This window comes from Squalius cephalus (assembly GCF_949319135.1).
Source record: "Squalius cephalus genome assembly, chromosome: 15".
Lineage (NCBI taxonomy): Eukaryota > Metazoa > Chordata > Actinopteri > Cypriniformes > Leuciscidae > Squalius > Squalius cephalus.
The window spans coordinates 33248008-33273423 of record NC_137136.1 but is presented as its reverse complement, the minus strand read 5'-3'; the positions used below and the strand labels follow the sequence as shown (position 1 = coordinate 33273423).

Sequence of the window (25416 nt, the reverse complement as noted above, 5' to 3'; positions counted from 1 at the left end):
GTCCACAGTCAAATCTCGGCTTGATATTTGCTATCTGGTCTTAAATGCTGCTGATCTGTATGTTTGCGAGCGATATATTTTGTTATTTGTCTTTGACAATTGGCCTCAGGGGTTTTCTTGGAGAGAGAGATAGAGAGAAATAAGTTATTCTTCTGAACAAATGTTGCCCATTGAAGACATTGGCTCCGTTCTCAAGCTTGCCTGTATTGTTTTGGAATGTATTTAACAGCCTTTTACTCCCATTTTACAGGAGGAGCTGAAAGACTTTAAAGCATATTTAATATATAGATATATGCATACTGTTTATGTAATCCGATTATTATCCTTATAGTATTTATTTATAGCAACGTGTTCTGCATCTTCTCCACAATGTAAAAGAGACTCCGGCTCCTACCTCAAGCTTCTCAGTGTTATTTCCGAAATACCTCAACCATCATGTGATACTGATGAGCTTTATTTGCGTACGGTTGTTTTCATCGCACTGATTTCTTGCTCCGTGCAGTTTCATTTGTGGAGAATTGTGATTTCTCTGTCTGTACTAAAGACGGCACTGCAATCGGCCTCATCTGACAGATTTATGTTTTATCCTCAGTCGCTATTTGACCTATAAATGCCTTTTACGTTAGCTGTGTTGAACCATGACTCTGAACTCAGGGAGTGTATCAAGCATGATTTCACACGAAGTGATAAGAATGATATTATTTTATTATAGTCCCATACCATCATGATTAACTTTCTGTGATTTGTGGATCAAACGGGAAATCCTAACTAGAATGCTATGGTTGCCTCCTCCTCCTCCAAACTGGAAACATTGACGTTATCTAATCCATTCCTTTATGCAATTATATTTCAGTTCTTGTTTTTATAGTATTTAATAAAATAAGGTATCGTACAACGTTTTGCACCATTTAGATGTGCTAATGCTGTTTTTGACTATCCTGTTGAACTTGGGAATCACTTCTTGAATGTAATGTGAAGTTTTCAATGGTTTTTGTCATCTAATAAATTTAGTGGAATGTGAGAAAAAATACTGGTTGTGACTTCTTCCCTCAATGGTGTACATGTTTATTTGATTTACTTTTTTTTTTGCTAGACTGATGACTTACATTTGCCATTTTATTCACTCTCTTATTATGTTGATTGTTTTAAACTTATCAAACAAAAAAGCATGCGGGAGCTATAGCTCCATCAAGTATTTGCATAGCTATGGCAAATTTTTAAATCAAAATTTATTTTCTTAATGTTTGTTACTCGTCTTATTGTAATTGTAATTTTATTGATTAAAACAATTGCAATTGATTAATTGAAATTTATTGATTACGATTGCAAATTTCTAGCCCTCGAGCTGTTATGAAAATGAATAATCAAGTCATGGAAAAGTCTATCAGCCTTCAGCGACTTGAACTAGAACTAGAAAAAAAAAACTTGGTGTGCGTATATTGCCAACACAATGGTAAATTTTCAATTCTACTCTGGCATCACCTCATGAATATCAAATATGGAATAGGAACGCGAACCAAAAGGAGTTTTATGGCAGGCAAAATTTGCATATAAAACTATCCATACATTTATTTTACATAGCCTAGTTACAATTGTATTTCGACGAATCATAATTATAATTTGACTAATCAAAATGATAATTAGAGATATCTGCAATAATAAATGGGACTGGTAAGAAATTTAATTCGGGATATGTCTAAAGTTTTGACTAGACTAAATACTATTTTAGATATATGTAATGACGTCATAGATGTTTTATATTGACATATCAGCCTACAAAAGTGCGTCATCCCTGCACCACTCTATTATGATGAGTCAAAATTGCAGAATAGATATAGAATTGGATTTTTGACTAGTCAAATCTAAATTGCGACTAGTAGATCCAGGGGGCGTTAGATGCTAAAACAGCTTGCCATATGCTTTGCCATAATGGTAAATGGGCGCTGGCTAGGATGGCCAATGAACGAAGTTTAGGATACTAAAACACAGGCTTGGGTTATGATTGGACAGTCCAGGCCGTGTGCGATCTCGTGACCATTGCTAATTAATATTTATTAGCAGGACCTTCAGGATAGTAGGATTCCTGGAGAGTGTTGTTCATTGAACTGCGCATTTACTACAGGCTTTACGATAACAACATGGCCACTTACTTGATAGTAAACACGGACTGATGCTCTCGTGTGCTGATTTAAACGCCTCAAGACGTTGAATATCACAACTTTAAAATGAAACTATCACGAGTTGCATCTTTTTTAATCCGGCGGCATCACCGTGCTCTGGGTCCTGTTTCATGCAATGAACCGGTCAGATATGGAGCTTTCCTCACTAAAAACAACTTCTCTGTGTCTGCAGTTCAAGACAGCACTGCGCTTCTGTACAGAAAACACGGGGAGCCCTCACAAGTTGTTCAGTAAGCGTGTCACATCCATAGATAATAACACTTTGACAGTTGTATAAAGTTAACTGCGTGTCCTGAATGATTGACAGGTTGGAGTCACTGGAGCTGCCCCATGTGGGCCCTGAGTGTGTCCTGGTGAAGATGCTGGCGGCTCCCATCAACCCCTCGGATTTAAATATGCTTCAAGGCAAGAGCAAATGATTTTATTGAATTTAATAAATAATGCATGACCTATAGGTGTAATAAATACATAAATGTATGCATTTAAAGATACATTGACTCCTGTTGACAAATACAAGTCATTGACATAATCAGGATGTTTGGGCAAATCAAAATATATTTTGCTTGAGGAAAACGAAGGCTGTTTTGATCATTTTGCATTGTAATATTATTTTCACAACATGTTCCTTCAAATTCAAATTTCCGTAATTTGTCTTAATGGTTTACTTATGGTTTTTTATAATTCCCATTGTTCTCATTTTATTTTAATTTTTTTGTGCGATTTTGGAGGAAAGTAATGTGTTTTTTAAGTTAATTTAAGTGACAAACACTACGGTAATGTATAAGTTTAAGTAGGGCAGCATGATATTGAAGAAAATTGAGATATGCGATACCTTGTAAAATAATGTGATAGTCGATATGCGATACAATATTGCTTTAAGTATGTAAAATTAATTTAAATTATATTTAAATACTTAACTATGTAAATACCAACAACTGTCAACTTAATATATTGATAATATATAGTAATATATAGATATATCAACCTGAAAACTCAAGAACATCCATCCAGGTAAACAAAAACACCTGAAACTAGGGGTGGACGATTAGTTATTTTTGCTATGTAGATTTTTTCTTTATCAAGAATAAGAATAAAGAGACGAATCACAAACAATAGGCAAATACAATAAAACAAAGATGCAAATGAAATAAACAGTGCTTTATTTTTTTAGGTAGGCCTACATTTGATCTGTTTAACAATAGCATAGAAACAGTTCAGAAACTGAATAATCTAATGTAAAACTAAAACACTGCATGAATTAAATTTACAGTGATTCATATTAAAGCTACAAAGGTTATTCAGTCAGGAGCAGTGAGTGATTTTCTCTTGTTGTTTGACAGACAGTGCAGGTTTACTGTATTAGGCTGCTGTCACTCACTTTAAGACCTAATGCACAGATCATATTGACACACATCTGATAACCGACTGTGTTTACATGAATACTCGCCGTGACCGACATTTTGACGTGTGTGTATCTGACCTTTCGAGTGCAATAAGCAATGAAAGAGAACTGAACTCTGGAATATATGCGGCTCTCTGTGCTCGCATAATGAGTTGTTTTCCACAGCTTATTGCACTTAATAACTCTTTTTAATGTGAAGCAAGTGGCGGTCGCGTGCCCAGTTTATGTCCTGCTAAATGCGTCGACCTAAAACTTTGACTTTTTGCAAGATTTTGAAGTAGCCTCTTAAAATCATTCAGAAATGCATATCGCGATATGTACATTTGCCACATTTCGATGTGTAGAAAATGTTATTCATTTTGCATTGCATAGTGAAAATTGATTGGAAAAATGGCATATTTCTTTCTTTTTGAGTGAGATTTCTTTTAGCATATTCACCCAGTGTGTTTGAACAGGTACGTATGCCCTCCTGCCTGAGCTCCCAGCCGTGGGGGGTAATGAGGGTGTGGGTCAGGTGATGGAGGTGGGAGAGCAGGTGAAAACACTCAAGCTCGGCGACTGGGTGATTCCAAGAGATGCTGGCTTAGGTGAACATTTCATGTGCATTCACAAGGCTGGTGTTGTCATCAGCAGATGTTAGGATGTGACAGCCCTGCACTGATCCGCACAGGTACATGGAGAACAGCTGCTGTTTTAAAGGCTGGCGATCTAGTGACTTTACCGAAAGACATTCCTGTACTGTCTGCCGCCACTTTAGGAGTCAACCCCTGTACAGCTTTTAGGATGCTCGCAGACTTCGAGGAGCTCAAACCAGGTTCTTTCATTTTGCATTTACCTCAAGTAGCCAGTGCTCAACTGTTCATCATGCACCGAAGTCTAACTGTGTATTTCAGGAGACACAGTGATCCAGAACGCAGCTAACAGTGGTGTTGGACAGGCTGTTATTCAGATTGCTGCTGCTAAGGGTATTCAAACCATCAATGTCATCAGAGACAGGTAACCATGAACCTCGACTCATCACTGAGGCTGTTTACTTTCTTAATGCACTTTTGCCTGGTTTTATTGTGCATGATCCATCGGTGCAGAATTTTTCTCATTGTAATGTTTTCTCATATGTAAAAACTGAGTCTGTAGATATTAATAAATAGCCAAAAAATAGCTCTTTAGGTTAGGTATTGTTTTAGGCTCTTGTTAATGTAGCCTTTCTAAAATCCTGGTTTTCTGTAATGTTTTTAAAAGTTATTTATTCCTGCTTGATTAGATTAGAGAAATAATTCGGACTCTTCGTTTCAACAAACCAGTTAAAAAAAAAAACATTCACATCATTAATGATCGCTTTATCATCCCCACACTATATAAAACACATTCAAATAGAGCCATGTATAAGATCACACTACTGATTTACATTTTATTCAGATAAAAAATAAGACAACACTTTACTTAAAGCCTTTATGTATAATGCATTATAAAAGTATTTTAATGAATTAATTATGCCTTGTAATGCATTGTATGGTCTCATGAATAATTGTAACCACAGTTATAATACATAATCTATTAATTGATAGACCGTTAAAAAGTACATTGCATTAAAATACATGACAAACAACCAATGTCAGATGTAACAAGGAATCTACTAATATTTTAGTGCATTTGACCTTTGGTTATAATTATCTATGAAAATATATAATGCATTATGTACATTATGAATGCCTTTATAATGTGTTATACAGTGCTATGCATAAGTTTAGACACCCATGCTAAAGTTGACTAAAAAGAGGAATAAAAAATCATCTTTTGGAAATTGAACTTAATGCCTTGATTTAAAAAATTAGTAAAAATCCAACCTTTAAGGACACCAATTTTCTTTGTGAATGAATAATGTATCGTAAATAAATAAATGTTCTTCCTTAAAATACAGGGTGCATAAGTTTGGACACCCCTATGTTAAATTCCCATAGAGGCAGGCAGATTTTTATTTTTAAAGGCCAGTTACTTCATGGATCCAGGATACTATGCATCCTGATAAAGTTCCATTGGCCTTGGGAATTAAAATAGCCCCACATCATCACATAGCCTTCACCATACCTAGAGATTGGCATGGAGTACTTTCCAGATCATCTCTCAATGCAAATCAAACCAGCTATTAGGCTAACTGAAATAAAACCATGCCAATCTCTAGGTATGGTGAAGGCTATGTGATGATGTGGGGCTATTTTAATTCCAAAGGCCAAGGGAACTTTATCAGGATGCATAGTATCCTAAAAAAAATTTTTTTTTAAATACTTCAAAATAAAAATCTGCCTGCCTCTATGGGAATTTAACATAGGGGTGTCCAAACTTATGCACCCTGTATTTTAAGGAAGAACATTTATTTATTTACGATACATTATTCATTCACAAAGAAAATTGGTGTCCTTAAAGGTTGGATTTTTCCTAATTTTTTAAATTAAGGCATTAAGTTCAGTTTCCAAAAGATGATTTTTTTATTCCTCTTTTTAGTCAACTTTATTATGGGTGTCTAAACTTATGCATAGCACTGTACATAAAGGCTTCAAGTAAAGGGTTAACAAAAACATTAATATGCGTGTTTCTTTGTTATCAGTGTAATTTAGTGTCATATCATGGATGTCAAAACTATTGATAATTTTCTTACAATTAAGTTGTGCAAAGTACTCAATACAGACAGTGATTTGCAAATGCAGATCTAAAGCATTTAAAGTGATTAAACTAATCTCAATCCGCTCATATTTGTTCATCATTTCTCTTCAGTGCAGGCATGAGTCCGGCTGCTGGAATATAAAACAGTTTCTTTTTGAATATCCTCTTTCACTTGGAAATGTATGGAAGTAAAATAGGTTGTTGTTATGTTGATTGTGTAAAGCAGCTTGTTCACCGTTCTAGGCCTGACGTGCAGCATCTCTCTGACCGACTGACAGCGCTGGGAGCCACACACGTCATTACAGAGGAGAAGCTGAGGCAGCCGGAGACGAAGAAGGAGCTTCTCAAGGTCAGCTGGATCATTCTAGTGCTACAGCCGTATTTGCCTTGTCCGTATGTGAAATCTGTGTTATAGAAGCCACATGCAAAAACATTCTGGAGTTTGAAAGAGACTCTGTATGTATGCTCATGTTCAGCGATTGTTTCTAACAGTCGTGTCCTCGACCTAAACTGGCACTGAATGGAGTTGGAGGAAAGAGCGCCACAGAGCTGTTACGTCTTTTACAGTAAGTTATCTATACGCAGAAATGATCATCAAAATGATGATCTTCTGCAGCAGCCTTCGTTGCAGAGGTGTTTTTCTCATTCATTTTCTCCATAGAGATTTAAAAAAACAAAAAAAACATTATTCTAAAGCATGCAAAAGTAAATGGCCCATATTATTATATTATATTATATTATATTATATTATATTATATTATATTATACTGTTGAAGACTAAAATTTCATCTTTGAATATCATTTCATTATTTAATATTATGTATCTGTATTATTATTCTTTATTAGTATTCATAATCAGTTGTATTATCTTATGAAGTTTAAAATGCATGAGTTAGACCATAGATTGCATGGACACATGTGTTTAAGGAACATATTTTAGACACAAGGAGGGTAGCTGGGAGGATTATATATTCTGCTTAAAGGTATGTATACTTTCCATCTTTAAACAACATATTTTTCTACCTGACAAGGAAGTTGAAAGTCGCTCAGTTGTGTATTTAAGCTCAATCTTACTTTACTACGGCAGAGAAACACGGAAACGCATAGACCTGGCATGAATATAACATCCTCTCAGAGTTTCTCTCCTGACATATAAGAATAAAGATTTTTCTTGGCAAGATAACTGGTGTCCGGTCCTGTGAATCAAATAATAACGGGGAAAAGGCTTAATTCCAAGTCTACAACTGTATTATATTATTATAATATTAATTGTGCTTAAAGGTGGTATCAGCGATTTCAGGCCCAAACATAAATGTTCACATTCATCTAATCTTACCTAACGATCCGCTAGCTGCCCGTCCCATAAGCATGCCGTCAAAAAACCGCGTCTCTGTAGGCAGCCTAGGCTCTGAGATCTGCACACAAAAACAGTTGTTTTCACCCGGTTTAGCCAAACACTCAAAACCAAAATAAATAGTGTTCCAACCAATCACCGACAGGGGCGGGTGTTGCAAGGTTTTCACGTGCAGCCATCATAGGCAGCCGTGCACGAGCGCAAAACCTCACAACACCCGCCCCTGTCGGTCAAAAAGGTTGAGCACCACTATTCTGAAGCATTACATTACAAACATGATTTGAAGCAAAAACTTGTCTGAAAAACAGGGAAAAAAAACATGAAGACTTCATCACACTAATTTATGAGATAAACAGTAATATTTTACTTGAAGCCTTTGTGTGTAATGCATTTTAAAGGTATTCATAATGTATGTTATAATGCATTATATATTTTCGTGAATAATTGTAACCAAAGTTAAAATGCATTATAATATTTGTAGATTCCTTGTTACATCTGAAATTGGTTGTTTGTCGTATGTTTTATTGCATTATACTGTCTAAAGGTGTAAAAATAAATAGATAATATTGTACTGTATTTCCTCATTTTCTCCATTGTTTAATCTCCTCTCTTCCCAGTCTGTCAGTAACGCTCTGTTTAGTTCCTGTCTCTATGAAGCCCCTCCTTCTGAAAAGCACACTGTGCTCTGATTGGTCAGCTGGATCAGTGTGTTGTGATTGGTCGAGCGCTTCGAGTGTGTTTGAGAAATGTCCCGCCCCTTTCCATAACCACCAGTTTAACACACTACTAACTAACTCAACCAGGCCCCGCCAGTTCATTCTGCATATGAATTATTTAAATGAGGAATATTGTGATGTGTTCGTTCCCGGAAGAAACTCAAGACTACAATGGAGGCGTTTCAGGGAGTTCAGAAACACTGACACTGATATAGAGAAGAACTCCTGCTGGAGGGACTTTGTGCTTTATAGCTTTGCAGAGCTTTTTCATGCTCAAAGTTGAATGTAAAAAAAAGCATAATAGGACATAAATGTTTAACTATACAACGGGACCCTTGATAAGCAGTGTGTATTCAGTGTTATCTGTGTTCCTCAGAAATGGAGGGAGTATGGTGACCTACGGTGGGATGGCCAAACAACCAGTCACCGTCCCAGTGGTGAGTGTGACTGCGTTCACTCATCGGCACTGGATGAACCTTGATATCTGGCTTTATATCACTATAATAGAATGTGATGTGGTGTACATTGCAATTATATGAGCATTATTCTTTCTTTAGAGTGCACTGATCTTTAAAGATGTGAAAATAAGAGGTTTTTGGGTTACCCAATGGAAGAGAGAGAACAAACATGGTGAGTTTCCCCCAGAAAAAGCCTTTCTTGAGTTGTGTTGTTGTGTGAGGACCTATACAGAGTTTAATCTAAAATACTCGTTAACACCTTTGGCCTCTTGTGATAGATGAAGACGCCTTACGAAACATGCTGGATGAACTCTGCGTCCTTATCCGTGCGGGGAAGCTGTCAGCTCCGGCTTGCGCTGAAGTCAGGCTTCAAGACTTCGGAAAAGCCCTTGAGAATGCCATGAAGCCGTACGTGTCCACCAAACAAGTTTTTGTCATGTGATCACACTTGTCACGTTTTCTCAATTCGTTAAGCTCTGCATTAATTCAACCTCAAACACACACACAATAAATGTGACATCAAAGTCCAATGAGCTTTATCAGCTTCACAGAAGATTTGTCTTTGACATTTACGGTATACTTTTATGAGCATAATAAGGATTATCAGTATGTCAGATGCCAGTTTATTTTACAGTAAATGGACCACACACTGATAACCAGACACGAACTGAAAAATATGAGTGTAGTTGTCAACAAAGACTGAGCTTTTATTTCATCTTGAGCATCTTGTCAGGTTATTGTTGCTTTGACACATGGACTCAAACATGTAAATCTTCATATGTTGAAAATACACACTCATGCCATTTATAAATCAGTTATGACAATGAAATAGAGACACAACATTTTTTGTAATATTAATTACTACAACAGATTGTGACTGGTAATGAATATAAAGTGTTTGCTAAAACTGATCGTTCTCTTTGGCTTTTATTGACATTAACAGATAGACAGATAGAAGCAGTTTATGTTTTTTAACACCAGTGTCCTGTTCACATCGAAAGCGCTTTTATCTCTGGAGTGACTAGCTGTTTCAATCCATGTAATTTTATGCCAAAATAAAGTTAAAATTATGTTTTGGAAAGCATTTGTCATTTGTCACATTATGAAGAAGAAAAATCAAACATTTATAATTTTTGTCAATATTCCATGCATAATTTAAATATATATATATATATATAGATAAGCCTCGTTTCCATTAAAGATTCGCGCAAAACTTTTGCGATTTTTTCTTAATATCGATAAAAAACTATTGCGAAATGACGGCGATTAACCATTAACCGATGTTATGCGACTAAAACGTCATTTTTTCCTCTCGCGAAGTCATTCCAAAAATCATGGCAACGGACGTTGGTAAGTTATATCACAGCCACGTACCGCACTAGACGTTATTATTATTAATGGAAGGAAACGTATGCGTGTTATCCAAGCATTAATGGCAAGGAAAGACCTTACTGTGTCTGTGAGCGGCACATATGAAGTGTTTCTGGGTTTGTCTCATTTCTGCTCCGAGGTCTTGATTGTGGCATGTCTTTGATGTTTAGAATCCAGTATTTCTGCCATTCTTTTGTCTTTTATGAATTAAATAAAGAGCTCCGTCTAGTATTCTGTCCAAACACACCGCGCCTTCTAAGTCAGCTGACCTGTAAATGCGCAAAAACTGTTTCCATTGCAGGTTTGCGAAATATTTCTTTTTCGAATTGCCTGAAAAACCACCTCATGCGAGCGTAAAAACTTTTTTGCGATAAAAGCGAGTTTTTGCGAAATTGACATGTTTCCATTGAGCGTATTTTCAATTCGCAATTTCAATTTGCGCAATTTGAAGGGTACTGGAAACGCGGCTTAGACAACTCATTCAAAACAGTGAAAGAAAAAGTGTTGCTATATAAGTTACTGCCAGTGTGAACTACAGTCTATCCCAAAGTCATCAACTTAAAGAATCAAAATTGACAATTCAACATCTCTTCTCTGATGATGAGGGCGGGGCAACCTGTCACTCACATGAGATCAGCCAATAGCAAACCACAACCAATTCCGCATGGATAAATCAAGCCCCGCCCACATTTGTTATTGTTCCAGAAGCGTTTCACTCAGATATACGTCACAATAGAGCTCTGCAGTGATGAAGTGTTTTTATAGGCCAACCCCTAAGTTTGCATCACACTGATTCCCTCAACAAAAACCCAATATGATTTTTCCATAGGCTTTTGAATTGTCGCAAAAAAAAAAAAAGGTCTGTGATCAACAAAAAATTATGATACTTACACGGGTTATCCATCAAGACAACACCACACAACACGTCAACCTCTGTAGTCCCATTTAGACACTTGATAACAACTGCCTTTTTTAAGTAAAAGCTTTATAAAAAACACAAGAGGGTGGTATTACTATTGTGTTCACCACAGACAGGTTATTAAGAAAAATTTACAAAGAAAAGACTATTACAACTTCAGTTTCATGCCGACTTTAAAGGGAGTGTTCACCCAAAAATGAAAATTCTGTCATTTATTAACTCTCATGTCACTCCAAATTTCTGTTGGGGTCCAAAAAATTTCAATTCTTTTGAATTTTTTTTTCACAAATACCTTCTTGATGCCAGCATTTTCATTTTGGGGTTAGACTGTTCAATAAATATAAGCAAATCATAATAGATCTGGGGCCAGATTTACTAACAGCTCCAGCGCAAACCGTCTTTTGGTGTTAAAAACTTCTGTCAGGTTTTACTAAAGACACGTTATTTTTGGGGCTGATATTATTACACATGCATTTGTAGGAGTTTCCCTTTCAGAGCAAGATTTATGGGAGGAGAGAATTTAAATGAATCATGCTCATAAATCATAAATGAAATGAAATTAATCATAAATCAAGGTGATTTACTAAGGTCTGCACTCGTCACTTTACTGGTATTTGCACCATTATTTACCGCCCAAGAAAAGCAGGTCTTACACCAGACGCTAGTGTGTGCTGATCTTGGTGGATTGTGTTGGTCATTATGGAAATGATCCAGTCTGTGTTCTTTCATTTGCTCGTCTTCAGTAAATCAAGAGCAGAACTTTTATGGGATTGCGCTCTCACTCTAACTTGCCCTGTTTAGTAAATCTGGCCCCTAGTATATAGTAAAGTCATTCATCTACTTTAAATACTGGTGAGAACACGTCATTCACACACCAGTCTGGAGGGATAATGTAATGAGAATGATGCTGTGGTGTGATCAGTTCAAACACAGCAGACTCAGCATCAGAGACAGAAGCAGAGTCAACAGCACTGGTCCTGTAGATGATCCTCTCTCCTTCAGCACACAGCGCTCGTAGGCCTCGAAGTCGACCTCTCTCACCGCACACACGTGATCGACGCGGCAGTCCGCGTGGCACTCCGTCAGGTCGTAACCCACCGAGTTAAACTCAAAGTACTTCTGCAGAGAACACTTGTCGCTGGTGATCCGCTCCATCACGCGGTGCATGGAGGCAGGAGAGGCGTCCGGCACTCGAAACGCCTCCGTCAGACGGTACTCCTTCTCCCAGCGCGCATGCGCCATGTTTGCGTACGTCAAGTTCAGATAGTAGGTAACTATGTCCTTTAGGAATGCAAAGCACCAAGAAAAGAAGTGTAAATATGTTTAAAGTTTGTCATATATAGTCAAACCAAAAATTATTCAAACACCAGATATTATTTTTTATATATTTTTTTACTAGTGCAGGACACTATAGTTCATGTATGTAAGTGAGGATAACAAAATAAAGTAAACTGTGACATATTATACCCAAAAAGTCTTCATACAGTGACTACCAGTATCATTTATACAAATTTGGGACCAAAATTTATTCAGACACTTTGAGCTGACCATGTTTTGCTGAAGTGTTTTCTTTAATTGCTAATGCTCTTTTTACACACAGACTGAACAAAATGAAGCATTGTTTGGTAATTGGTTGAGCTAAACTGGTATCATCTAATTGTGTAGTTAAATTTAACAGCTGACAGATATTCAACATAATTCATGTGTGAGACAGTCTAACAGAAGGACGGACAAAACCAGTGAAATATCAACTGATTTGAAAAGTTCTTCTCATATTTTATCACCATTTTCTAAACTATAGTGAATAAACTGTGATAATGTGAGAAATGTTGAAGGTGTAAATTTTGGTTTGTCATATAAATACAGATTTTTTCCATCTTACCTTGATCTCAAGTGTTTTGGTGTCATACTCAAAGATGCGAATTCCAGGGTTATTTCCGCCATCTGTCACACCCGGTAGTGTTGTTATCCAGGGCGTAACTCCTGGTGTCAGGAACATCGCACTTATTGGAGATCCTGTGTAAAAGGATATTGAAAAGTTAGTAAAGCAGCCTAAAGTCAATTTTACAGGGGATGGACAATGAAACTGAAACACTGGCCAATATAGTGTTGGAGGTTTCACGCCTATATATTTGCACCAATCCTCTCATTGATTTTACATTACACCAGTAGAGCAGACCCAGACAGCAACATAGTGTCGGCCCAGATCCGGCCCACATCCGGCCCACATCCGGGGCCTCATTTATAACCGTTGCGTCGCACAAAACAGGCCCTGAAAGAGGCGTACACCACTTCCGACGAGTACCTTGTGATTTCTAAAAACAAACTTGATGGGAAAATTTGCGCACCTCCACGCAAACTCTGAGCTTTGCGTACGAACATTTTGCAGACAGATCAGTTTTGCGACACCGATGGGTGATCTACTGACGGCAGATAAAGGAAAACTACTTTAAATCTTCATTATGAGTCCTAATAATAAATAATTCACAATAACAGTTTAAATAAATAAAAGAATGATTTAAACTATGTTTTACATCTGATATACACATTTAGATTAAATATGCCATTCTCATTAATGGAGTTAAGCACTTAAATTACATGAAATCTAGCCTGGGAAAACCCAGACAACTTCCGGCAAATTTAGATTTGCTCTGCAAGTAGTCTGGCAAAGAGCTCATTCAGGCCCATTTCTAATCCGTCGAAATCGCGGCACCAATCAGAAACGTTGGGGCGGGCTTTACACAATGACGATCGCTCTGATTGGTTTTAGGTCTATCCAATTGCGCCCAGAGGCATTTGAGCGACGTCCGTTGGTGACGCCCCTTTGGAAATGAGTTATTAATGAAGTTTTGCCAGACCATAACTCAGTTCCTACTGAGAATGGTCTGGTTTTAACCAGGCTACATGAAATCATTACCGAGAAGTTACAGAAATAAATAGAAATATTTGTAGTGGATGCAATGCTGTTGAAAACTTTTCCTGTGGCTTGTTGTGTTTTAATGTTTTAATGTTTTAACTACAGCGAGGATTGCTTAGCTCATAATAGCAGAACTCATGGTCTGAGGAAATATTTTCGCGCAAATAATGATCAATACTGCACAATATCTGTTTCCATTAAAAATATGAAGCAATTAAAAATACTATTTGTCCAGTGGAAAAGATTGAGAAAAACTTTCTCTGAAATGCATTTATTTCCGGATTGTATCCAAAAAAAACCAACATAAAACCCAAGCTTCCCAATCACTGCAGAATTAAATGTGCGCCTCGACTCCTGTTTCCACCAAAACTGTTCATCGGGAAACTCCACGGAGTCAATAATCATGGTCGAGCTGCTACAGCCAAACCTTTGGTCACTCGTGCCGATGGATGTTTCATTTACAAACCATGTCCCCTTTAGGTTTAAATGAAGATTATGATCTTGTTTCCTATCTTTTTTTTCCCCTTTCTTTTATATGGGCACATTGGTTATGAACGGCATTTCTTGTCTGATGTGTTTTTGTTCCCATCATTTATTTGTTGTCCCAGATGGAATTAAACTGAGTCTATGAACTGTTTATTTGACTGTGTAAGCAGATTATGTTTATATATGGCATTTTTTCCTGATGTGTAATTGTTCCCAACACTGATCCAGATGGACTTAAACTGGAGTCTGTGGACTAATAGCATGCTTTCTATATAGTCATTGAGAATAAGTGAAATTGTTACACTGATGAAGGCAAAGTGCCGAAATGTTTGTTATCTTTATCTCCTGATTGCAATAAAATATTTTGAGAGCGCAGACCTTTTGTACATTTTTGTATTGATGTATAGGTCTCAGCACCTAATTAGCGCAGTGTGTGTTTTGATCACTTGTGCCAATGCCAAATGTCGGTTTCATTGGTGCCAACAGTGCAAATCTTGGGAGAACATGTATTGCTCTCTGATGAGTGTCTTTCCCACATCCGTGGGAGTTAGAGACGGCCTAAAGAGGCTCAACACCAGGACTGTTGCGACTCAGAGTGAAGCAGTGATGGTTTGAGCTGCAATATCATGGTGTTCCTGACTGAGCTTGATGGATCAATACAATCACTGCCAAGGAATACCAAGGGCTATCTGCCAATCACTGCCAAGGACTATCTGTTCAGGAGGATCATGTACACCTGATGGTTTAAACATTGTACCCTGAAGAGTGTATCAGCATGATAATGCACCAATACACACAGCAAGACTGGTGACAGAGTGGTTTTATGAACATGAAAGTGAACCTGCACAGTCACCAGATCTGAATATTATTGAGCCACTTTTTGAGGAGCGAGTCAGAAAACGTCTTCCTCCACCAGCATCATTTAGTGACCTGACACTGTTCTGGAAGAGGAATGGCTCAAAACCCCTCTGGCCACTGGGAAGGACTTGTATCTGTCATTCCCAAGATTAATCGATGCTGTATTGGCTGCAAAAGGAGGCCCTACACCACCCTGATAAATGATTGAGGTCTGAAACCAGGTTTAACAGTTTCATTGTCCAACCCCTGTGTCTGTATAGTGCATATTGTTTCAAACCAGCTTTACAGAAAGAGTTAATGTTTATAATATCTTATCTTCATGGCTTATTGTCACATTTAGCAGATAAGAGCTGGACGATAATATTGTTCAAGCATTCAAACAGCTGAGATTTGCTATATAGTACATATTGCTTTACACGAGTATACTTTATGTATGTTGGTAAAGTAGGATGAACTATATAAACAACTTTTAACATATTGCTAAAATACCTATTTTTATGACAATGTAACTATCAAGCAGTTGAGGTTTTCTATATAGTTTATTTGGGTTATTCATTTGTTATGTGGTGTTATTATTGAGAACTATGAGACCAGATTTTGTTCAGTTTTGGTGAAAAAAAAGTATATTACTATTTGGCTATGTGTATCACTAACATGGTTAAGTGTTGCATATAAATGACGGGGTTAAATATTTTGATCATATCGCCCACCCCTATGCAGTTTATCTCAGGAGTTCATTGAAAGTAGCCATGGCATAATACTTATATACTCTCTTAACTCTTTCCACGCCAAACGTAATTTTTCATTATGTGTTAGAAAACGCTTCCCCACCAAACACAGGTGATATAAAGAGATGTAAAGTCAGAATTGCGTGATATAAAGTCACAATTGTGTGTTATAAAGTCACAATTGTAAGATATAAACTTCTTCTCGCAACTGCAACTTTGTCATGCAATTCTGACTTTATATCTCCCAAATGCCTGTTATAAAGTCAGAATTGTGAGATATAAACATGCAATTCTGAGAGAAAAAAAAGAATTGTGATATAAAAAGTCGTAATTACTTTTTCTATTTTTTATTCGGAGCGGAAACAAGCTTCCATTCATATGCAATCATATGCATATGTAAAATAACGTGATTATCAACATTAAACAGCATATAAATCAAAACAGAAAAAAACATTGATCAAAATTGCTGGCGGGGGCTGGCGACTTTAAAAAAAAAAACGCTGGCGGGGAAAGAGTTAAAAAGGCTCTTTATCGACGTCGATGGCTCCATAAAGAGCATTTAACATCCATGCAAACTTTCCATTCCGCAAAAGGTTCTTTAGATTATTAAAATGTTATTCACTCTAAGAATAAAAAAGGTTCTTTTAAGAAGAGATCCCTGAAAGCTTCTTTGGGGAACCAAAAATGGTTCTTCGGTGGCATTGTCCATAACACATTGTACACAGTACATAATATATTTAGTCCCTAGTGTGCCAGCCAAAGGCAACTGTGGCAAGAAAAATGAAAAAATGATGCATGTATAATAAAGGGGAGAAAAATGCTTTGAGAAATGCATTTCATGGCCAATTTGTCCAAAAAGATGCAGAAAATACAGCAGAATTTGCAGTACCATTAGAGCTGTAGAACATGCGGAAGCTGTCAGTGTGGTGATGACCGAAGAACTGGCCCAGAATAACAGCGCTGTGCTTCTGTATGAGATCGATGTAGAGCTTATTAAACTCCTTTCTGAACCAGGCCTTATCTCGCTTCTTCTCAAAAACCCCCGGAGGGACATGGCCGATAATGTAAACCTGGGTAAAACAGAACACAGAATCACACAATACGTGGATAAAGGACCAAACTGAAGGTTTAGCTCCCTCGCTATATATATATATATATAGTGACCTTCTCATTATTTTTGGCAGCGTCCTGAAGCACTTTATGAGCCCAGCTGAACTGGTCTGCAGGGTCTTTGATGTTTTCTGTCAGTTTGTTCTGATCGTAATAGAGGTTTGTATTGAGCACCATGACTCTGAAGCCAGTTTGATTCAGCAACTTTTCTGTGTAATATCCGCCTGTGAAAGACAGAAAAGTAACAAGCATTATTATATGACATCCTTTAAAGCTATATAATTAGTACAAAATAACATAATTTATGGTAACACCACATTAAGGTTCTATTTGTTAACATTAGTTAACATTTAAGTTGATGTTAATTCTAGTATTTACAAATACATAATATTATTTAATGGACCTGAGCTAACATGAACTGACAATGAACAGTTTAATTTGTATAATCTATAACGTTAACAAAGATTAATAAATACAAATAAATTGCTCAATGTTAGTTAAAGCTGCAGTCCGTAGTTTCTCCTCTTTGTCGCCCTCTCTGTTCGAAATCTGCAATTGCAGTTAACATAAGAATTTTCACCGGAAAATGTGAAATCTGAACAAGTAACATCCACTAGTTCTGGCCAACTAAGGGGAAAAAGCATAGCAGTAAATCACACTGATTAAATCTAACGATCGCTTATCATATCACATCAAATCGTGCAAATTATACTTTGTTATCAAATTGATAATGTTAACAACATCAGCATTGCGTGACTACATTTAATGCCCTTCCGATATTTATCCTTGTTTTCGCATGGGCCGTCAGGGTTACAGTCTCTTTTATTCTGTAGCCGCTCTGAAGTCTGAAGTCTTTTGCGTTTTACAGCGGGTGAATCTCCAGTTGGTGATTGTCGTTTGAACCTTTCTGGATCTCCATCAAATTGATAAGTGTAATTATATCCAGTGCTGTGAGAAAAGGCTATAAATCTCCAGCATCCTCACACTCATCGCCGACTAGCCGAGACTCTTCTTTATGTGGACAGATGTGACGTAACGACGCGAACACATGCTCGAACTTCCCGCGGAAATCCACCAGTTCCACTGGAGTTAAAAACATTATGACAAACTTACCGTTTTGAGTCGAGCTACGGCAAGCAGAGAGTGTTGAACACTGGCTGGTTATGTTCCTGCTCAAACATTTATTTAAGATCATTTTTAACACAAAAAAGTTACAGACTGCAGCTTTAATGTTAATGCATTAATGTGACCTTATTGTAAAGTGTTAACATTCATGATATAATACAATTAATATAACATCCTTCTTCAAACCAAACTCGTCTTCTAGTCTTTTTTGTGTCGGTGTATTGCTGATAATGAGCTGCTTTAGTCTGTACCTGTTTTAAAGGTTTCTTTGGAGGCAGAATGCAGCCAGTCGTGCCACAGGTTTGCTGTTTGCTCATAAATGTTGTTCTTTTCTGGAGGCATTTGGCTCTTTGGATGGTAGTCATGATTTCCCATCGCAGAATACACCTTGGTTTCTAAAGAAATACAGAAGTACAATAATAAACAGAGCAAATCCAATAGGGTTCTCCTCACACCATCAGTGCTCGGGCCCTAATGAATTTCATAAACCCCCCCAAAAAAACCCTAAAAACTAGCAGTTAGTATAGGCCTAATGAAACACATACTAGGAAAGACAGATTTTATGATGTGGGTGAGGTTGCCGATTATTCTCAGGACGGGTTCTTCTCCCAGCTGCTCATTGGGCACATGAGGCGTATCATCTCTGTGGAAAAGTTCAGTCAAAAGAAAGTACATAAGTCAAATGTTTAAGACACCAACTCATTCTTCAGTATTGTTCTTTTCCCCATAATAATAATATTATGGAAGAATGGGGATTGTAGGCTATCATACACTAAACATTGTGTGTACTGGACCCTTGTTGGCTGATTTTCTCTTACTATAATCATTTTACATGCATACACATGTTATATTTGCTTCCAAAACTTTGCTTTAAAAGCCTGAAAATTATTTTTTGACATTTGACTCTCATGGCCCTATTTTAACGAGTGCACTTATGGCGTGTCCGAATCCACTTTTGCAAGTTTAACGATGGGAAAAATGGTCGGCGCTCCCGGCGTATTGTCTAAAAGGGTTTCCCTATTCTCTTAATGAGTAATGGGTGTGTTTTGGGCATGACGTGAAATAAACCAATCAGAGTCTCTTCTCCCATTCCCTTTAAAATCCAGTTGCACCATGGCGGATTCGCTATTTACATGGAGGAATTTGCAAGCGGAAAAACTGAACGCTTCTCTAGCGAGGAAACGGATCGTGCGAGAGGTTAAAGATGTGTGTGTGTGTGTTTGTGTGAGGTTAAAGCGCAAGCAGACCATCTACGGGACAAGCCGGATTCCACCATATCTTTATGTACACAATATTAACCTTTTACACTGGAATCCTTTTATTTTTAATATTTGGCATGTTTGTGTGCTGCTGCACTGTGTGTGTAATAAGCAGAGTGTGTGTGTAATAAGCAGAGTGTACGTGCTTGTTGGACCCGCCTATAGGCTCATATTACTAATGTGCCCTTTAAATAACAAAAAATAATAATAATACAGCGCCATTGACTTCAGACCAGGTTTCAGTTGGTCAGTGGCTCAGTCTATTTCAGTTCCTCAAAATAGCAACGCTCCAACAATGCGCCTGAACACACACTCGTTCTCAGACCAGCAGCCCATGGGGGAACAGATGGGTGCAAATGTATTTGCTATTTAAACAACTTGGCGCAGGACGTGAAAATGATAACTGCGTCAGGCTGAAAATAGCGAAAAACACTTGCGTCGCGCTTGGTGCTGCATTGCGACGGGTGTATGATAGAGCCCATAATGTTGAAAATCTATTGTGCTAATTTAAAATCAGTAAAAACTGAATGGAGTGATGTAGGGAGGACATGTTTTTGTAGGCCAGAAAGGAGTTGCATTTTAACAAATGACCGTGATGTAGTTGAGCCTACGTTTAGCTTTCGTAAAATCTGCCGATTGCATTTAGTCTTTAAAATTCAAGATTATCGCGATGAACAATAGTACATAAATCATAAACTTTTGTTGGTTTCTGCAAAAAGCCTAATCCAGAAGCCATTGGAAAAATACTGGCTTTTTTTTTTTTTTTTTCAAGGGAATCAGGGTGATGGGAACTTGCGGTTTGCCTACAAAAATACGTCAGTAGAGTCGTGTGAGTTTAGAGGGCATGTGGCTCATACCCCGTCCAAACGATGAAGTCCGGGTCCGGCAGGATCTCTCTCATGGCATGCACTGATGAGTTGATCAGAGTCCACGGGGAGTCACAAGAATAATCCCCAAATGTGCCTGCATTCGGGGTCGGACGGCCTCCACTAGAAGCACATTTTGATGCCGAGTTACTCCCGACATCATAAGAGGGATCCCAGTGGAGGTCTGAGATGTGCCAGAAATGACCTGTGGCAAACAAGTGCATAATTATCATAGATATAATAATCAGGCTGGTGATATATTGAGCATCTCAAGACTATACTGAGGTACGACAAATCTCATTTTAAACGTTCTTTAAATGCAAAACTTTTTTGCATGTGTTCATAATTTCTTTGTATGACCACCAAGCCAAAAATTATGTTGGCACAATATGGCACATTTCATTGCGTTATTATTAGGAATAAAACAGTCGACTGCACTGCAAGCACAACTATACTTGCATGGACTATACTTTATGATTACAAAATATTCAACACATTTTTAATAATATTTAATACATTTTCCTATGCCGGACATCACTTTTGAACACTAGTGTAGGTAAAAAGTAAATGAATAATTTTGCAATATTTTTTTAATAATAAATCAAATTATTTAATAAAAAATCGTTCGAAAATAATGAATACAAATAAAACAATATTTGTTGACCAGACAATGTCCACATAGCATGCTAGTGGGAGGCATTCTGCCATTTTTTAATCCAGTGGTAATATACTTCACTGAACTGTACTGTAGTCTAGCAGTTGTTGCATAACCAAGTTTAAGTGTTCATTGCACGTTTGCTTCACACTGTATTAAAATCAGCTTTATTTCTTCCATGTTTAAAACCAAACATTATATCATGCTCAAATAAATTCATAATGGTAAAACACTGCCGAAAGCTTTGCTCTTAAATAAACAACTTGTCACTTAAAAAAAACCCGCACACTGCACTAGTTTTAGGTTAAATCTAACCTCTAAAACAGTAGAAGACATACCTGTCAACACGTTACTTCCACCAGAAACAATGAAAATGTTGAGAAGAATAACTTTCCAAACACATGCCATTGTGAGCTTGACCGTAAGCGTGTGAGAGATCCAGGACTCTGGTCTGAGTGTGTGAGACGATCAGTCCACAGTCCTCCATAAACTGACAGATAAGATAAGTCAGCTGGAGGGAATGAACAGAAAGGCCGCTCACTGGGACTGTCTTCTTAGCAACATGAGCGCTTGTTCAAACAGAAGTTCTCCAGCTGTTTACAAGTGTTAGAGAGAAATAAATATGTGACACAGTCTATTTAAGTGTGCTGCTATTTTGAGGGAATGACTATAACATACTTCTTGCTGTTCATACTATAACATACTCATACTGTACTGTAGTAGCTCAACATTAAAGGGTACATAACATGCACAGTTTCACCTAATCTCATGTTAATCTTGAGTACCTATAGAGTAGTAGTGCATCCTTAATATCTCAAAAAAGTGTTTAGTTTTATTATATTTAGAAAAGAAAAATACAGCTTTCCGATTCTCTCCGGAAAAAGCCGAGGTCCTGGAGGCGGAGCTATAGAGTCAAGCGGTAGTGCTTGATTTCCAGCAAAAGACAGAAATCTGATCCAGTTGTACTTACATGAATGGGGTCTTTTATCACTGGGACCGCTCCACGTTTTAATAGCAAACGATTTGCAAATCCAGCGTCGACCTGAGCCTTGTTAATAAAACATTCATCACTGAAACGACCAGAACACACAACCGCACTTCCTACACTCCGTTGCTGCCCCGGAAAAACAAACTGCATCCACTGTTCCTGTAACACTGGGTTCTTTGGAAAACTGAACACGGTAAGCTTTCCCTCACATCCAAATACACACTTTTTTGGAGACATTCTTGAACAAATCCTATGCAGCGCTGCCGATGATTTCCTGTTGAAGCGCGTTAATGTGCGCGGTCTCGCTCTCCTCTAGTCGACGTGCTCGCGGGCGAGCTTTTCCGAGAGAAATGCTCATATAAGGAGTTGCACTCTGATCTACGTCATTAGATCCACGATCTAAAAAAAACCAGCCGAAACTTGTACCAACCCGGAAGTAAGATTTTCAGCATAGAAATTCTCCGTTATTCGTCCAAAATATTTTTTTAAAACTTTGCCCATGTTTAGCATGAGAATCCATCTCTTTAACACTGTAAACAACTCTGAATACATGAAACACCATTGTACCCCCCCCTTTAAAAGGAAAATTGTAGCCTCAAGTATGAAAGTTTCCACACTGAATGCTTTACGATAGATTTATAAACCACTCTTTGAAACAATAGCCTTACTTTATATTGTACGCAGGAGGTGACGTAGCCTACTTGAGTAACTGTACTTCATACTTTGTAGTTTGTACTTTAGTACAGTTGAGGAATAATTGTATTGTACTGAGATTTCCAAGGTATAAATCTGTAAGGGCATTCACTGGAGGCAAGTTGTAAAGAACCCAAGTGCAGTTTATTAACAAACAGAACAAAACCAAACATGAAACAAAAACATGACATGGCATGGCATGAAAAATCAAGACAAGGACAAGGACATGGACATGGACATGGACAACAGTGTTTACAGGAAACAATACTTGACCAAGACACATGGCAAACATGAGGGCTTAAATACACAGACTAATGACAACGGGACACCTGTGAACAATGAAACAATGAACCAATGACAACATGACACATCAGACAAGGGAACACATGGCAGGATCACATGACTAACAGGGAATCACATGACAGATCATTATTCATGTCGGCACTAATGATGTTCGACTCCGCCAGTCGGAGATCACCAAAATTAATATTAAAGAGGTGTGTGAACTTGCAAGTACGATGTCAAGGACTGTAATTTGCTCTGGCCCCCTTCCTGTTCGCAGGAGTGATGAGATAGTTAGTAGATTGTGTTCGCTTAACGGTTGGCTGTCTCGGTGGTGTCCGCTTAATAATATAGAATTCATAGACAATTGGAAAAGTTTTTGGGGCAAACCTGACCTGTTGAAAAGAGATGGTATTCATCCCTCCTGGGATGGTGCTGCTCTTCTCTCTAGTAATATGGCACATAGTCTTAGAGCTCAAACATGACAATCTGGGGCTCAGGTCAGGAAGCAGACAGACTGGCTAAAACCGACCGTCTGCTAGCGGCCTCGCGTCACCCAGGTCAGATAAATCCCATCACATAGAGCCTCTTTCACCTAGCTATCATCATATAGAGACTGTGTCTGTTCCCCGAATTTGGAAGTCCAAAAAACGTTTTAACCCATCTAAGGTTAAAAATTTAATTGATGTTCAACAAATAAAAAACAGCAATAATACAGATGAGCAAATGCTAAAGCTTGGGTTGCTGAATATTCGATCGCTTACTTCAAAAGCACTCGTTGTTAATGATATGATTTCAGATAATAACCTAGATGTGCTGTGTTTGACAGAAACCTGGCTAAAACCAAACGATTACATTACTTTAAATGAATCAACCCCGCAAGATTACTGTTATAAACATGAGCCTCGTCTGAAATGCAAAGGGGGTGGTATTGCTGTAATTTATAGTAATAGTTTCAAAACCACTAAGAAATCAAGTTTCAAATATAATTCTTTTGAAGCATTGGTGCTTAATGTAAAAATATATAGTGTAAACGATAAATCACATTTGAGATTTGTGCTGGCTACTGTATACAGGCCACCAGGGCACCATACTGACTTTATCAAAGAATTTGCGGACTTTCTATCAGAATTAATATTGACTGCAGATAAAGTACTAATTGTTGGTGATTTTAATATACACATCGATAATGAAAAAGGTGCATTGGGATTGGCATTTAAAGACATTGTAAATTCAATTGGAGTTAGACAACACGTGTCAGGACCTACTCATCGCCGTAATCATACTCTAGATCTAATATTATCACATGGAATAGATGTTGATGCCGTTGAAATTCTGCAGCAGAGCGATGACATCTCAGATCATTATCTAGTCTCGTGTAATTTGCATTTAGCCAAGGCTGCAAAGCCGACTCCGTGTTTCAAATATGTTAGATCTATCACTTCTGCTACTAAAGATTGCTTTATTAATAATCTTCCTGATCAGTTTCACCATCTCAGCATCCCAGATAGCTTAGAAGAACTCGATATTGCAACAGAAACTTTTAACTCTCTCTTTTCCAGCACTTTAGACACAGTTGCTCCGTTGCGCTTAAAGAAGATTAAAGAAAATAGTCCAACGCCGTGGTACAGCGAGCACACTCGGGCCCTTAAGAGAGCAGCCAGAAAAATGGAGCGCAACTGGAAGAAAACAAAACTAGAGGTATTTCGCATTTCATGGAAGGAGAGCTCGATTGCTTACAGAGAGGCTTTAAAAGCTGCTAGATCTGCTTATTTTTCAACCCTATTAGAAGAAAATAAACATAATCCTAGGTATTTATTTGAAATGGTGGCTAAACTAACGAAAAATAAAGCTTCAAGCCCAGAAGTTTCCAAGCAACACAGCAGTAATGATTTTATGAATTTCTTCACTTATAAGATTGATAATATCAGGGAGAAAATTATAACTATGCAACCGTCTACTACAGTATCGCATCAGACAGTGCATTGTAGCCTCCCTGAGGAAAAATTTGATTCATTCGTTGCTATAGGAGAGGAAGAATTTACTAAACTCATTAAATAATCTAAATCGACAACATGTATGTTAGACCCTATACCAACTAAGCTACTGAAAGAGATGCTTCCAGAGGTCCTAGATCCTCTTCTTAATATCATTAATTCATCTTTGTCTCTAGGATACGTACCAAAAAACTTTAAGCTGGCTATGATTAAACCGCTTGTTAAAAAAACGCAACTTGATCCTACAGAATTAGTCAATTACAGGCCGATCTCGAATCTACCTTTTCTGTCAAAGATATTAGAAAAGGCAGTATCCTCACAACTGTGTTCCTTTCTTGAAAGAAATGATATCTGCGAGGATTTCCAGTCAGGATTTAGACCATACCATAGTACC

The 25416-nt window shown here is 37.6% G+C and overlaps 2 protein-coding genes across 2 annotated transcripts; one reads left to right on the top strand and one right to left on the bottom strand.

Moving 5' to 3' along the window:
- Positions 1-2099: 2099 nt before the first annotated feature.
- mecr (mitochondrial trans-2-enoyl-CoA reductase) lies at positions 2100-9928 on the top strand. Its single transcript, XM_079894243.1, has 10 exons — positions 2100-2410; positions 2488-2585; positions 4038-4169; positions 4253-4396; positions 4476-4578; positions 6484-6589; positions 6733-6806; positions 8687-8747; positions 8868-8940; positions 9047-9928. The coding sequence occupies exons 1-10, from the start codon at positions 2226-2228 to the stop codon at positions 9208-9210; spliced, it is 1140 nt and encodes a 379-aa protein (XP_079750369.1). The 5' UTR covers positions 2100-2225; the 3' UTR covers positions 9211-9928.
- Positions 9929-11113: 1185 nt separating this feature from the next.
- smpdl3b (sphingomyelin phosphodiesterase acid like 3B) lies at positions 11114-21708 on the bottom strand. Its single transcript, XM_079894233.1, has 8 exons — positions 21401-21708; positions 20399-20612; positions 18828-18925; positions 18534-18677; positions 17212-17381; positions 16937-17117; positions 12941-13074; positions 11114-12339 (listed from the first exon to the last, which is right to left on the bottom strand). The coding sequence occupies exons 1-8, from the start codon at positions 21468-21470 to the stop codon at positions 11977-11979; spliced, it is 1374 nt and encodes a 457-aa protein (XP_079750359.1). The 5' UTR covers positions 21471-21708; the 3' UTR covers positions 11114-11976.
- Between the last annotated feature and the right edge of the window lie 3708 nt (positions 21709-25416).

Coding starts and splice junctions, on each gene's coding strand:
- mecr (XM_079894243.1), top strand. CDS start 2,226: ATGAAACTATCACGAGTTGCATCTTTTTTAATCCGGCGGCATCACCGT. Junction 4,397..4,475: donor CTTCGAGGAGCTCAAACCAG/GTTCTTTCATTT, acceptor TGTGTATTTCAG/GAGACACAGTGATCCAGAAC. Junction 4,579..6,483: donor ATCAATGTCATCAGAGACAG/GTAACCATGAAC, acceptor TCACCGTTCTAG/GCCTGACGTGCAGCATCTCT.
- smpdl3b (XM_079894233.1), bottom strand. CDS start 21,470: ATGGCATGTGTTTGGAAAGTTATTCTTCTCAACATTTTCATTGTTTCT. Junction 20,613..21,400: donor TGGAAGTAACGTGTTGACAG/GTATGTCTTCTA, acceptor TGTTTGCCACAG/GTCATTTCTGGCACATCTCA. Junction 13,075..16,936: donor CATGTTCTACAGCTCTAATG/GTACTGCAAATT, acceptor CCTTTTACACAG/GATCTCCAATAAGTGCGATG.